The sequence below is a fragment of the Falco biarmicus genome, chromosome 9 (genome assembly GCF_023638135.1).
Source record: "Falco biarmicus isolate bFalBia1 chromosome 9, bFalBia1.pri, whole genome shotgun sequence".
In the NCBI taxonomy this organism is placed as follows: domain Eukaryota; kingdom Metazoa; phylum Chordata; class Aves; order Falconiformes; family Falconidae; genus Falco; species Falco biarmicus.
Window position 1 is genome coordinate 19,641,948 of NC_079296.1, and position 14,942 is coordinate 19,656,889.

Genomic DNA, 14,942 nt, shown 5'->3' on the forward strand with positions numbered 1-14,942 from the left:
TTTGGTGGGGAATAATACAAGATGTCTGTGCTGAAGGCTGCAGTGACACTGCTACATTATTCAGATGAGCAGCTTGCAGAATTTCTCTGCTCCTTTCTACCTTGTTCTTGATGAACCTTTTCGGTTATTAATGCTCATCATTTTCTAAATTGCTTTTTGTCTTTCAGTTACCACTGCCTCTTCTTGTAGGCGGTGTTCTTAGGAACTTTTTCCTGGGAGAGAAAATGATGAGTAACCCTTTGTTTGCCTTTCCATCTTCTCTTGATTTTTAACAAGACATGAAAGGCAAAAAGCTGAGACATCTGTTGTTTCTTTCAGCCATTTCCACAGAGACATTAGATAGCATTTCAAGCACTCAAGTGACACAACAACTCACCTTGTGAGAACACTCTGATTTATTAGATTGTTGCATTGCACTAGTTTTGTACAATGTGGAGATTTCCCCCATTTTTTTTTTTGCACTAAAGCAGTATTTTTACATAGGTTTATGTTTTTTTATACTATATGAGTAATGATATGCTTGGTATTTGGAATGTGAAGGAAGTTACTAAAAAAGAATGTAATTAAGCTGCGAAATAATCTTCTGGTCAGACCCAGACATGTAGTTAATACACTATTTGCCATCTCCTTTAACTAACAAGCCTTAATGTAGAATCAGTATACAAATAAAAAGCACTGGTGGAGTAAAAGTATGGTATCTATCACTCCTGGTGATAGAAATAGTGAGAAGATGATATGTACTTCTTGTGGCAATAGAAATAGTATATAGTCTCATCCAACAAATAAAGCAAACTTCACTTTGTCGAAATGGCATGAACTAAGAACAATTTTGAAGTCAAGACGGTTACTGAAAACTAACTTTAGTGTGGCGAGCAGGATTTTTATCCCCCAATATTCACTCTAAGGAGCTCTTGGTACGACCTGTTTCAATAGGGAAGACACAGTGGAGTGTCCTGTTGGCCAGAATGCTCTGCGGGGACGATCACTGGTGGGTGTGCTGCTCTGCAAGGTTCTTCTCCATTTTCACTGTCTGTGATTCTCTGTTTCAGACTCTAGTGGGAACTTGTAACTAATGCTGAGAAGCTACAGGGCAAACCCTGGCTCCAGCCAACCCATAAGATCGTTTGGGTGGCCACGGGCTCACAGAAATGAGTTGCTCTGCATAGGCTCCAAGAGCAGGGAGTCCTCTTAAATGTCAACAAATACTTTGGGCCAAGTTTATTCCTGGTAAAACTCCACGGCAAACAGTTTTTTCTGTCTCCTGAACAGCCCTTTATGAGCTTCTTGGAATTGCTACCACAAGGTTCATGACATAATTTCTTTATCTCTGTTTCTAGTATGGCCAGTAACAGTGCTCGCGTGAGCTGTAGGAGCTGCCCTGTGGTATGGCAGGTCAGCAAAATGAAGTGTGTTGCAAAGGATGTATTTCTTCAGTACCTGGTGATGAACAGTTGGGCAAGTGGGAGAAAGTTTTCTTATATTTTTATGGGAGTAAATTTGCTTACTCCTTGGTCCCTTTACTTCTGCCTTGTTGAAGGACTTCCAGAAATGCCGGTTAACCTGGTGAGAATCCTTATGGCAACTCTGAGCTTTGTCGCTGTCCCTAAAGAGCGCAGTTTTCTGCTGGCATGAATTGATGGAACTCCACAGCATACGATAAAACCATGGTGATTTTTATCAGCAAAATACCTGGCATAATTATCTTGGCATAGCAGTGTGGTCGAGTGGTGTAATTTAATCCAATATCAGCTAAAGAATGCATGTGACAGCTTTGTTTTGCAAGAAGGGAGTGGAAGTGCTTGTTGGGAGGAGAGCCCAAATGCCTTTTAATTCAAGGAACTAGCATCTGACCCTAATTATGTAGTGAAAATGGTGGTAGTACAAGCACCAGAAAATGGACAAGTCCACAACAGGAACAAAACCAGAAACTGCTGTTGAGCTGCATTCAAAGTTCAACTGAGAGACAGACAGACAGACAAAGCAGCTCCAGTTGCACTCGCACTGAACACTTGATAGAAAGTGTGTTGAGAAAGCAGGGCAATGGGTTATTTCTCAGAAGCTGCAAAATTGCTTAATATAAGTGAAATGATTTGCCCTTCTTGAGGAAATTAATTATGAAGACAACTTTACAGAGCAGCGTAATAAAGATGTAGGCAAAATAAGAGTGGCATTGAATTCAGAATCTCGGCATTATGAATGGTCTATTAACATGCCTATGATCAGTACCAAGAGACCTTGACTGTTGTGTAATAACATACTTAGGTTTCTAGCTAATTGATTTTATTGTTTAGTTTGACATGATGTTAGTTGTTTACCAAAGAACAAGGTCTAAAATAGCACTGTGAGTTCCAGGAACAATTTACCAAGGAATAACTTTTTTTATTCAGTGACACTTTGTTAGATTTCAGTGTGTTCTTTCCCTCAGGTTTCTCCCATGATAAACCTCTGTTCACACCAAAATCTGATAATGTCTGTGTTTCATAATGAAATTATGATCACAGAGATACTTGATGCCACATGGCTAAGATTTGTATTTTTCACCTAATCTGATGGATCTTCTCTTCTTCCTGGGGGGGGAAGCTTATTTGCTATTGTCATTTATCATCACATAACACATGGTAATTTAAAAAAAATATTAGAGTAGGGACTATTGGAGTAAATGCTGTTACAATACTTGCAGCTGAGCAATATGCAAGCCAGATACCTGTTCATAGGCAACTTATGAAATTCTCAGTGTTGATAAGACTGTGTGGAGTTACTCCTTCTGTAGTGGGGAACATCAGATTCTCTTCCAAGCTACGTTCACATGCAGTCTTACCAGCTCATCTCTTCTCTTTGCAGAATACCACAGAAGAAAGAGCATCTGACCAGAGGTATCAGTGGGGTGAGAGTGTCTTTCACAGACTGGCTGAGGTTGGAAGGAACATTTGGGGGTCATCTTGTCCAACCTCCCTGCTCCAACAGGGCTAGCTAGAGCAGTTTGCCCATTGCCACATCCAGATAGTTTCTGACTGTCCCCAAGGATGGAGACTCTACAACCTTTCCAGGCAGCATGTGCCAGTGCTCAGTCACCCTCACAGTAAAAAAGTGTTTCCTGATGTTCAGAGGGAACTTGGGGTGTTCCAGTTTGTGCCTGTTGCCTCTTGTCCTGTCACTGGGCACCACTGGAAGGAGCCTGGCTCCATCCTTTTTGCACCCTCCCATCAAGTACTTACACACATTGATGAGATTCCCCCCTTGAGCCTTCTCTTCTCTGGGCTGAACAGTCCCAGCTCTCCCAGCCTTCCCTCATGTGTGATGTGCTCTGGTCCCTTGATCGCCTCAGAGGCCCTTTGCTGAGCTCTCTCTTTTATACCTAAAAAGAAATACTTGAAAACTTAAGAATCAATAACTGATTGTTAAATTATGCAAAATTTTCCATCTGAAACCAAGGGAATTAATCTGGGAGCTGTAAGAGGGACTGCTGGCTCTTGGGCTGCAGAGCTGTTACTGGCAGAGCCACTGTAGCATTTGTGTTTTCAATGACTCTGGTCACTGGTGTAACATCTACCAGAAAAAAAGTATTACAACTGCTTTAACAAAGTGATGTGGTGCATCAGTCAGCAGCTTATTCCTTCTAGACTGGACAAAACAACTCTCAGATACTCTGAGTGAAGACAGTAATGTAATGTCTAAGAAGAAACAGGGCACATGAAAATGTTTCTTGCAAGGACATTCCGATACAAACCCTCTTCTCTGCCCTGGCAGCCCATTTTATCCAAAGAGCTACAAAATAAACCAGAGTAGCACATACAAGCCACTGCAACAACGGGTAAAGCACAGCCTGCCCAGTGCGATAGTGGTGAAACAGGGTCCCCCACTTCAGGAGGGAGATCTGGAGAGCAACTCAGCTTTCAGCTTTCCAAGAGCATGGCATTTGTCCCTGCCAGGTTGGAAGCAAAGGAGTTCTTCTATTTTGCTGGTAGGAACATAGTGAGTCACTCCTGAGCTATTTCTTATCTCTAAATACGTGTCCTTGCATGTGTTGGCAGGTGTTCCCATCTTGGGGGTGAGCAGACATCTATTTCAACCAAATTGAACAAGGTGAGCATCCATAATGTACGATGTACTGCTATGAAGGGCAGGTAGGTATGATTTGCCTAGTTCTATTTTATAGTTGCAGATTTAATATGCAGGGTTGTTAATTGCAGTATAATTACAGCATTTTAAAATGCCATGCTAAATACTTAATCTTCTTCTGATTTATTCCCCAATCAGTTTGTGCCTTTTTTTTGTGCAAATAGACGCGTTTGTCACCCTAGATAGGGATAACTAGCAAAGATCATGCCAGTGTCTCTAATCAAATGGTTAAATTTTTCAAATGAGCCCATATTATCTGATTTTTTTATTTTTAATCATACTTATACTCCAGTTTGAATGTGTGTTGATTAGTTAGTTGTCATCTCAGGAAAACAAGAAGTGCTTATATTTACCCAGCTATACTACGCTAGTCGTTATTCAGCACTGATTGGTTTGATGGAAAAATATACATTACCTCAGCACATAAGCTGTTTAGTCTTATTCATGGTGTTAATTATATACTCAAATAGCTATTGCCTTTTAATTTTTTTTTGAGTTTTTAAATAGTTGTTTATCTGTTCAGTGATTATGTAGTTTATTTTTCCTTGTGTCCCCCCCCTTCCGCCCCTCAAAATATGTCTGCTCTGAAAGTGGTGAACATATGGCTGTAGTCATGCCCTGAGGGTAACTTCAGTCTGTAGTCACTGTGGTATCCACAGGGTAGCTCTCCTCAACAGGAGGACGATGACCCCTCGAGATAATCTAGGTTTGGCAAGGACTGATGGATGCCACTGCTTCAGAAGAGAACACCCTTCTCTCCCAGCCAGAGGAGGTCCGCTGCTCCCTTCTTTGTCACTTGTTGGAAATGTTGGGGTTTTATTTAAATATGAGGTAAGATTTCTCTGTGTCCATTAAAAGGTCCAAGTAACCTTTAACCCCAATGAGGAATAGGAACATGAACATTCTAGGATCGATAACAATTAGATCAAATTTCTGGTTGCAGTACCTATTTGATAAGGTACCAGCCTCTTCAATTCTGCAATTACAATCATGTGCAGTGTTCTGTTAAACAGCTAATCTATGAGGGGAAAAAAAAAGTAAATTCTATAAGGATGAATAGATAAGGTTCACAATCTACTGTCTTGAGAAGATTCCAGGCTAAAATCATTAATTGGAAACAATCATGATGTCAATTCCTAGCGCTCCACTCTAGATTCTTTGAATGTAGGAATTTGTGAGTAATTACTAGCTGTCCTGGTTTCGGCTGTGATAGAGTTATTTTTTTTTTCCTAGTAGCTGGTACAGTGCTGTGTTTTTGATATAACACGAGAATAATGTTGATCATACGCTGATGTTTTAGTTCTGGCTAAGTGGTGCTTACCCTAAGTCAAGGACTTTTCAGTTTCCAGTGCTCTGCCAGTGAGGAGGTGCGCAAGGAGCCGGGAAGGAAGCAGAGCCAGGACAGCTGACCCAAACCAGCCAAAGGGATATTCCATACCATAGAGCATCGTGCTCAGTATATAAACTGGGGGGTGGTGGCCAGGGCCAGGGGGGTGATCGCTGCTCAGGGACTGGCTGGGCATTGGTCAGCAGGTGGTGAGCAACTGTACTGTGCATCACTTGTTTTTATTGGATTTTATTCCTCTTTCTCTTTTTGTTACGTTATTTTTATTGTTGTTGTTGTTATTATTACCTTTCACTTTATTTCAATAATTAAACTGTTCTTATCTCAACCCACAGTTTTTTCCTTTTTCCAATTCTCCTCCCCATCCCACCAGGTGGGGGGAATAAGCTGCATGGTACTTAGTTGCCAGCTGGAGTTAAACCACAACACTTGCATTTGCTTCAGTTTGTCATTCTGTGATATTTTCAACTTACAAAGTCCGTCTGTGTGAATACTCATCAAAGTCCCATCCAAGAGGAGAACAGGCATAAAGCATGCTCTTAATAATGAAAAAAAATGCAAAAATGATATGCAAGCTATTAACAAGAGGTGTCCAACATCTCACAAAGATCTATCTCAAGGAAAGACAAAGTTAAACCTCTTGTTTTTTCCTTTATCTTTCATTTTCTATATAATTATCCTATTTTATACTATTGTTGGCTACTGTGAAATTGACAATACCAGTTAGATTCTCATTCATTGCAGCTCTGAGTTCTTTGTTACTCATCTTTCTCTTACTGTTCGATAGGGCTCCAACTGCATGGTTCCCTTCATGTTGTCTGCTATAAATATATTTTCATGCTCACCTTATAATACCTACAGGAATAGATACTAAAGGAATGTGTCTGGAGCAGAGGATACAGTGAAAACAATGATTCCTTTAATTTTTGGCTATTTTTGTAGCTCCTTGAAACTATGAACATTATTCTTGTTCCACCCTGTGCACTGGTTATTTGCCTGCAGATACGCTTTGATGTGGATGGATGTGATTTTATAAAGCTCTCCCACAAGACTGAAGCCACTCTAATATCGAATATTGATCTTAGGCAAATTCTGAATGCTTTAAGTGTTTTTTTTCCCCTTTAGCTTTTGTTCATTTTCATCATCCTTGTAAGGATACTGGAAACCTCTGGTCATAAAAAGTGCAGGAATGCTATATAAATTTTAACAAGCAATGTAAGTTTTAACAAGTAAACAAATATTTGTATTGTTTAGATGGGGAGCAGCCCTAGTGAAAAGATATACACGTTTATGTATTAACTACATCATCAGTAGGAACAAGGTGGTACAAATCTGCAGTCAGCAAAATGAACATTTGGAAAAATTCCAAAAGAGGGTAAGCAAATGCCTCCTGAAAAATTACCAAAACCTGATAGTAGCAGGAAGAAATAATGAACAATGATGGTCCCAAACTACCTGGCCATTAGGAGAGTTCATATACAGGCATAAAAGAAATTGCCTCTCCAGGAATGGTGTCATCATTTCAGAAGTACCCAGCTCTTTGGCACTGCCCCTCCTAGCCTCTCTGGAGATGAACATAAGACCTGCTCTGTTCTTACATGAGCAGGGTCAGGGACAGGCTTGTGACTAGTCTGTTTTCAAGAGTTTGAGGCTATCTTGCATATCACCTGCTCTTTCACTTGCTTATTGGCATCAGCTCTCCTTCTGGAAATCCTATGGAAGAACTGAATATAAGAGCATATGAGCTGCACCACGTGGGCAGCTGCCAGCAGGTGAGAGTCAGTGCACGGAGCCAAAGAGGCAAATGGAAAGACAGCAGCCACGTTTCATTTCAAAGATAACGCCTGGAGATGTTGCCCTCCCCTACTGTTGCTCAGGGATACTGCCCTGGACATTGTGCCTAGGTTGTGACCCTCTGTTGATTGGTGCCTCTCTCCATTCAGTCCAGGAGTGGTAGAGCTGTGCCCATACCCCACCGCTATGGGTGAGCCTTCACAGGCCTGTCTGCAGCTCAGGGGCAGCCAACAGCAAGAATAAATCTGTCCTGCTGCAAGGACAATAACAGCAATGAAGGTCTTTCCTTATTTCATTTAATGTGTCAGAGCATTATTTCCAATAAAGCTCATAAACATAATCATCCATGAACAACAGGGGTGGGAGCAGAGATATGGGATGTCTGGTTTGCTTTACTGTATTGAGAGATTCAGAGGTATTGCCATTCAGCTCTGATTTTCTCTCCCATCCTTCTTAGAACTTAGAGTCCATCACCCGCTTCTGTGCATAGTGGGAAGAGTTGTGAGACTGTGACGAGTTGGAAAGGTGGCAGGGGGGACTCCTTGTGAAGCTAGCCTTGGTGTGGATGATGGGGAACTGGAGGGAGAGAGGAGCAGGAGTGGTGCATTTGCTCTCAGTCCTGTTGCCTACACAGATGTTTGGAAGGGCGGACCCTCAGAGGTTACCTAGACCTGTCAGAAACTTCTGAAGATTTCACCTTTCCTCTTCTCTGTCGCCTATTCCAGTGCTTCCACTAATAAATCCTTTACTAATACCTAACCTTTCTCCCCACTTACAGTTTAAACCTTGCACTGGTTCTTCAACCCAGTGGTTACTGAGGACAACTTTGTGATAGTCCTTAATTGATATCAAGACCTTCATTATTTTTTCCTTGGGTTTTCATTATAGGGAATGATCCCCCTAAACACACGCTTTTTTCTTCTGACAGGCCCAGGTTACGTTTAGAACTGACTGCTCTTGTTGCAGGCTCTCCCTAGCAGGTCTGCATTTCTGTTTGATGCGTGGTAGTAGGAGCTGGCATGCTATTCTGCCTGTTGTCTCACCAAAGTCAAGCACATCAGGAACAAACCATAGCGTGTCTTATGTACTAATTTATATTCCAGATTTTGTCTTTTTTCACAGCCACCTTAATTTGCTCAAACTTTCAGAGATGATGCACTTATTTTACTGATGCATTTATTTTTACTGACTATCACTGTTTGTCAGGGTTTGACCCCAGCCAGCAATGAAGCCCCACACAGCTGCTTGTTCCCTCTCACCTGGGGGATGGGGGAGAGAATCAGAAGAGTAAAAGTGAGACAACTCATGGCTTCAGATAAAGGCAGTTGAAAAGGTGAAGCAAAGGCTGTTCGTGCAAGCAAACAAAACAAGGAATTTTTTCACCACTTCCCATGGGCAGACAGGTGTTCAGCCACCTCCATTCCTTCTGGCAGGGCTCCATCACATGTAACGTTTACTTGGGAAGACAAATGCCATCACTCTGAAACGTCCCGTCCCCGTCCCCCCTTCCTAGGGGAGACCCTAGTTTATATGCTGAGCACGACATCATATGGCATGGAATATCCTTGGGGTCAGCTGGGGTCAGCTGTCCCATCTGTGCCCCCTCCCGACTTCTTGTGCCCCCCAACCTGCTCGCTGGTGGGGTGGGGAGCAGAAAAGGCCTTGGCTCTGTGCAAGGGCTGCTCAGTGATAATGAAAACATCCCTGAATTATGAACACTGTTTCCAGCACAAATCCAAAACACAGCCCCATTCCAGCTGCTAAGAAGAAAATTTACTCCATCTCAGCCAAAACCGGCACACTGTTTCCATGTAGCATAACAGAGCATTGTGTAGAACAGTAGTACCCAGCTTAAATCACTGCTCCGCTTGGGCAAGAGTTGAATTGCAATCCCACTTTCTGTAGTGCTTCTAGCCTTCCCCATCATGTCTGTCTTCCATTTTCCTACCAAGTATAATTTGCAGTTCTCAAAACACTGCACGCTCTGTGACGAAGCTACTCCTGGTCTTGGAAGAATAGGCATATATGGGTGGAACCTAAAGATATGGTGAATCCATCTGAATTTTCATCTCCAAAAGGATGTGGATCATCCATGACATGTCATGTCCAGTCAAAAGTGACCAAATCTTTGATTTTTTTCCCCAGCACTGGTACCGACTGTGTACTGGACAAGTTTTAAGAGCCCCTTTTATTCTTAGCTTTGCCATTTAACAAAGAAGAGATAGTGTTCTTGCAATGCTACCACTAGAAACTGGTTATGTGTGTTCAAAGTACAATGTTGCTTTTCTTTGACAGAGGAAGCAATTGCTGCCCAGTCCCTATTCAAATATTAAGAAATCTCATGTTGCGTGCTTGTATTGCCTGCTTCGGCCTTTTATGGTCTTAGTGGTTTACAGCATTGGTTATCAAATCACAATGTCGACATTACATTACATAGAAATAGGTGTTACGGGCTGTTATTTAAAATATCCCTGAAACAATGAAACGAATTAACGATGCAGGGAAACATTTCTGTGGATGTTAAATCATTAGAGCGTAGGGGGATCCATTAGCAAATTTAGTAATGGAGTTAATTTTTCTGTTTTCTGCTAACTTAGAAAAAGAAAAGCAACACTTGATTAACAATTAATGTCTTCGAAGAGTAATGCTGTAGGGGCACTCATCCTACTGTTGCAATCAAAAGGGTTTGCAACAGGAACATTCTTGTTTTAAATACTTAGGTTCCAAGGTATTGTAACCTGATGTAGGTCTAAGTGAATAATAACAATAAGAACAATGATGAAGCTGCAATATAGAAATTATGGAAGGGAATTCTTTTGACAGAGCCATAATACTTAAATTTGAATAAATAAATAAAATAATGGAAGAATCGGCTTACTGTCTCTGCAGATATCAAAGACATTTTATGCCCTGTTTTGGCTGCATACAACAGACAGAACATTGTTGCAAGATGAAGATGTCCGGTGTCTTGGCACAGCACAGGGATAACCGACCCTACAATGACTCTTTTGCAAATCCTGCTATTGCGCTGCGTGAAAGAAATTGGTTTGGAAATGGAGGGGAGCGATATCAGCAATGGGAAGAGGGGCTTGGAATGGGACCTGTGGCTGAAGGTGAGCCAACAGGCAACCCAAGAAAGGATGCTAAAAAGCAAAACCCTGGCAAAACTGCTCTGACTTAGAGTGGGGGCTATTCAAAACTGAGGTCAGCCCAGAACTCTAAAGACCTAAATAGCACCCCTGTGTTCCTTCAAAGGGAGAGATTTATTAATGTGTGGCTTTATTTGTAGTTTTTACATTCAGCTTCTTGTTACAGACAGATACTGGTTGACTCTTTTTCCAGTAGGCTGAAAAGCCCTCAAGTATTGAGAATTTTTTCCTGTGAAATTAACATAACTAAATAATTTCTTTCCTTTTTTCTCAATTAAAAAGATCAAGGGTTTGAGGTCTCTCATTGCAAAGCACTCTCCTGAAAACTTAGGTCATTTTTTTTCTCTTGTGCTTTCACTGTAAATGTCTCTGTACCATCTTTTGAAGAACTGGAGACAGTAACTTTGTTTTGGTCTTGTCAATGTCATAGAAGAAATTTTTCCACTGCTGTCAGCATACATCTCCTTCTTTTGCTGTAGTACCTTACTGGCAGCACATACGTAATTACCTGTACTTTGCCTCCCACTTCCTTTACAGACCCTTCGTTTTCCACGATAATTTTCCATCCTCTGCATACAACTCCACTTCCAGGAGCACAAATTTTTAACTTTGCATTTGGTGCAGTTAAATGTGTTTTGTGCTGACTAGTTCAAAATAAGCTGACTAGCTTGTGAACTTCCCTGTATGGCCTCCTTTGCTTTCCGTGAGTGTTACATGCTTATGAGACACCATCTCATGGTGGATCTCCTGGATCTCTCGGCTTCTTTCCAGGATGGTACACGTGTTATTAACTACCTGTGGGACAGACAATGCTGTAAAGCATCAATATGGAGTCTCTTCATGTTTTAAAGGTTTCCTAGGTCAGGATGGAAAAACTACAGGATGCAGTCTGGGAGGACAGAGGTGTGAGGACTAAGCAACTCTTTGTAATCAGATTTTTCCTTTCCTTCCCAGGTATTTCTAACTAATGTTGCCATGTCTGTGGCAGTGCTGTGTTTTCTGACCTGCTCGGCGTGGTGAACGATAGGTGATTGCCAAAGGCGGCGGGAGGGAGGTGTATCAACAGTACCTTTGTCCATGCAAATCTGAAGACAGTTGCTGCTTAGCTGGCTGCTACCGAAGCTCAGCAGATAAGAGGCAGAACCAGATTCTGCAGTGCAGTGTCAGCCTTGGGATAAGCCAGGTAAGGTAACTGTTTTAATACAGGAATCACCACTAGGCCCCCTCCTTTTCCAAAAAGCCATCAGCAGAGGACAACTGTGCTCCTCTGAGGCGAACATGGTGGGGTCCCCATCGAAGCGCTCTGCCCTCATGTTGTTCCAAAGCTGCAATTAATTGCTGGGCACTGGAACCGGCATGCAGTTGTTTCCCCCCAATCCTCACGAACAGTAAAGCGACCCTCCAATTATTATGATATTTTTAAAAAAAACTTTTTAGCTTTCTTTGTACCACAGCGCTTGAATCACAGTTTTATGCCCTCCCACCCCTCCTCGGGGCAGCACATGAATCCCATGTGGAACATTGCCCTATGGAAAGGGCACAAAAGGGCTTATTAAACACATGCGGACCCGCAGCGGCGCGGGGAGCGGTTCAGGAGGGCTTCTGCCCGGCCCACGGGAGACCCGTGGGGGGACACCCTAGCGGGCTGGCGGGAAGGGCCTTCAGGGCCCATCAGTGCCTACGTGGGGCTGGCGCGCCGGCCGCCCCAACAGGGCAGTGAGGACGCCCGTCTCCGCAACAGCTGGTGGCTGTTGTGCCCCCTGCCCCCTCGTCCACAAGCCGAGCGGCCCTGGGGTGTAACCGCGGCCGGCCGGCGGGCGTGCGGGCCGAGTGCCATCCTGCCGGCCGGTGCCCGCCCGCGGGCCGAGGTGCCGCCGTGCCCGCACCTCGCACATGCTCACTGGGACGCCGCGGGAGTCTGGGCATGTGCAGAGCGGGCCGGGCCGCTCGCCGCGCCCGCCGCGCCCCGGGGCTCCGCCGTCCCTGCCCCCGCTGCCAGGTGAAGCCGCGCTAGGTGAGGCGGAGCGGGGCAGCCGCTGGCCGGCGGCGGCGGGGCAAGATGAACAGCTCCGACGAAGAGAAGCAGCTGGAGCTCCTTGCCAGCCTGAAGGACCAAGGTAGGGGCGGGCGGCGCCGTCGCCGCCTCCGGCGCTGGGGAGCACGGCTCCCCCTCCGCCGCCGCGGGCTCTGGCTCGGCCGGCGGGAGCGGCTGCCGGGCGGCGGCGTGAGGCGGCGGCGTGAGGCGGGGGCTCCGTGCCCGGCCCCGCGGGGGGTCGGGGCGCGGCGGGGCGGGCGCGGCCTGTGCCGGGGAGGGGGGGCGGCTGCGGCCTGAGCGTCCCCCGCCCGGCGGCCAGGTCCCTCCTTCCGAGGCCCCTTTCTCCCTCCCTCCACGCAGAGGAGAAAAAAGCCTGAACAAAATAAATCGGGGGAGCAAAACGTTTCGGTGGTACCCCTTGCCAGTGCCCGCCGCAGCTGCCTCGCCGCCCGCAGGTGGGCTCGGCTGAGGCGGGGCGGGCGTGGGCGTCGCGGCGGCCCATGGCGGGCGGGCTGAGGGCAGAGGCTGCGGTGCTGGTGGCACATGGACTGCCCGCAGCCCGGGCCTTGCCGCCCTGTGCTCGGTCTGGCCCGTGGGCTGGTGGTGGGCATGGCTCACGGTGGGCAATGGGTCCCCGGCCAGCGGTACTGGTGAGCCCAGATGTCTGGCCGGCTGCAGGAGGTGGAAGTCTGCCTTGCTGTCTCTCGAGCTTCACGTGGTGTGCCTGGCTGTGCCGAACCTGGCATCGTGTCCCATCTCCCGCCCTGCGCTGCAGGATCTGGTGCTAACCCAGCCCAGCCAACACCATCCATCCCTCTCCCTGTCAGTGTGCAAACTTCCTACCCGTGGCTTGGGGCTCGCCTTGGTACGCCAGACGTTTCTGTAGGGCCTTTGTAGTGCCAGTGTAAATGAAAGGGAGCAGTTGTGTTGGACTGGTTTGGATTCCTGTGTGAGTCACTCTCGGTGCTTTTGGAGAAAAGTCCAGTACTTCAACTTTATAGATATTCAGCTTTGTGAGTGAATAGTTCGGCTCGGAAGCTGATGCATTGTAAACAGTTCTTCTGTAAGAAGGGGAATGGAAAAGAGCTTGGATGCTCAAAAGGCAGCCCATTTTTTAACTTCCCTGGTCAGTCAATCCCCAAACCAGGTTGGTCTAGCAAAGTTTCTACTTTGGTTAGATAGGTAGGCAACACTTGAAAAATGGGCATTACCAGCTGTTTGAATTGTGGACATCTGCTTGTGAACATGCTTCAAACAATTGGTGTGGCTCCTGTCTCACAGCACCATGTGCAGTAGGTGCAGAGTACCAAGCCTGTAACTTGCAGCTGTTAATTCCCATAACTGTGTTCTCCTGGTCTCCCATGAGCCTGGGAGGAGCTGTTTGGAAAGGACCTGTTGGACAAAGTTGTGTAAAAGAGTGAAATTATGGGGGTGTGATCAGTGCCCTTTTTCTGTCATTTTTTCTTGGCCATCAATGTGCTTGGTCACTATTGCTGTATAGCAGAAGCTTTTCTTAACCAAATTTCAGCTGGATTTTTATGAACTGTTTATGACCTGCCTTGACACTTCTTTTTTTGGTTGTTCCTGTACACTCAGCATTGTAAATTCATGATTACTGGCTGGACTGGGTAGATTCTGACTTAAAAGGATTTCAGTGGGTATAAAATTTATGATAATCTTTTAGCTGTGCATTTTGATAACACGAGACCAAAAAATAAGGCTAAAAATCTGGGTTTTTTTGCCGACTGCTTCTTGCCGGTACTGTTGGATGGTACCAGCTCCAGTACCAGAGGAGCTGCCTGTGCAAAAAAGACAGTTGCTAAAATGGCAATAATTAGTTGCAAAAAGGCAGGTTTGGGTTGTTCTTTAGAGAAATCCTAGCCTCTTGAACTTGGTTAGGTTGAGGCTTCAGATCTGATGTCTGAAAGTCTTCTGCTCCAGTAGGCTGAGTATCTTTTAAGGTCTAATGAAATTTTACAGGACTGCAGGAATTAGTTCAAGGGAAAGTTACTGTAACTTGAGGACTGGCTGTCCCAGATCCACTTAAGCTGTTGAAACAGAAACTGTACTCGGCACACCTTGTCCTGTAAGGCATTTTTTGGTGGATGTTCATCCCCAAATGCAGGAGTTGTAGAGTGTTGTTGTGAGGCTAACAGATGTTTTTGTAATTGTATGGCTGGTGAGAAAGTTTTAGCCACTGGAAAACTTTTGAAAATACTCTCCTATATGCTGTTTCACATCTAAACCAATGCAAAATTATGGCAGCACACCGCAGTTAAATTAATAGTTACATTATGTTAACTGACAAGTCTGAGGTGCCCAAAGAAAAGAATTCAAGTGATGAAAAGGTAATGAGATGCATAAAATTGTCCTAACAGTAATGACCTAAATATTGTTGCTGTAGGTAAGTAAATTTTTTTCCCTCTTTATATAATGGAATTTTGAATATATCATTTCCCCTCCAATCATATTGATAACAAGACTATTTTAGATACTAACA

At 44.6% G+C, this 14,942-nt stretch overlaps 1 protein-coding gene across 2 annotated transcripts in view; it reads left to right on the forward strand.

Moving 5' to 3' along the window:
* The first annotated feature begins 12,322 nt into the window (after positions 1 to 12,322).
* The window catches only part of SHTN1 (shootin 1), a 70,770-nt gene continuing 68,150 nt past the window's right edge, over positions 12,323 to 14,942 (forward strand). For both annotated transcript variants that reach the window (XM_056352012.1, XM_056352013.1), the window contains exon 1: positions 12,323 to 12,524. In XM_056352012.1, coding sequence (XP_056207987.1) covers positions 12,467 to 12,524 — 58 coding nt within the window. In that variant the 5' untranslated portion in view covers positions 12,323 to 12,466. The remainder of the gene's footprint in view (positions 12,525 to 14,942) is intronic.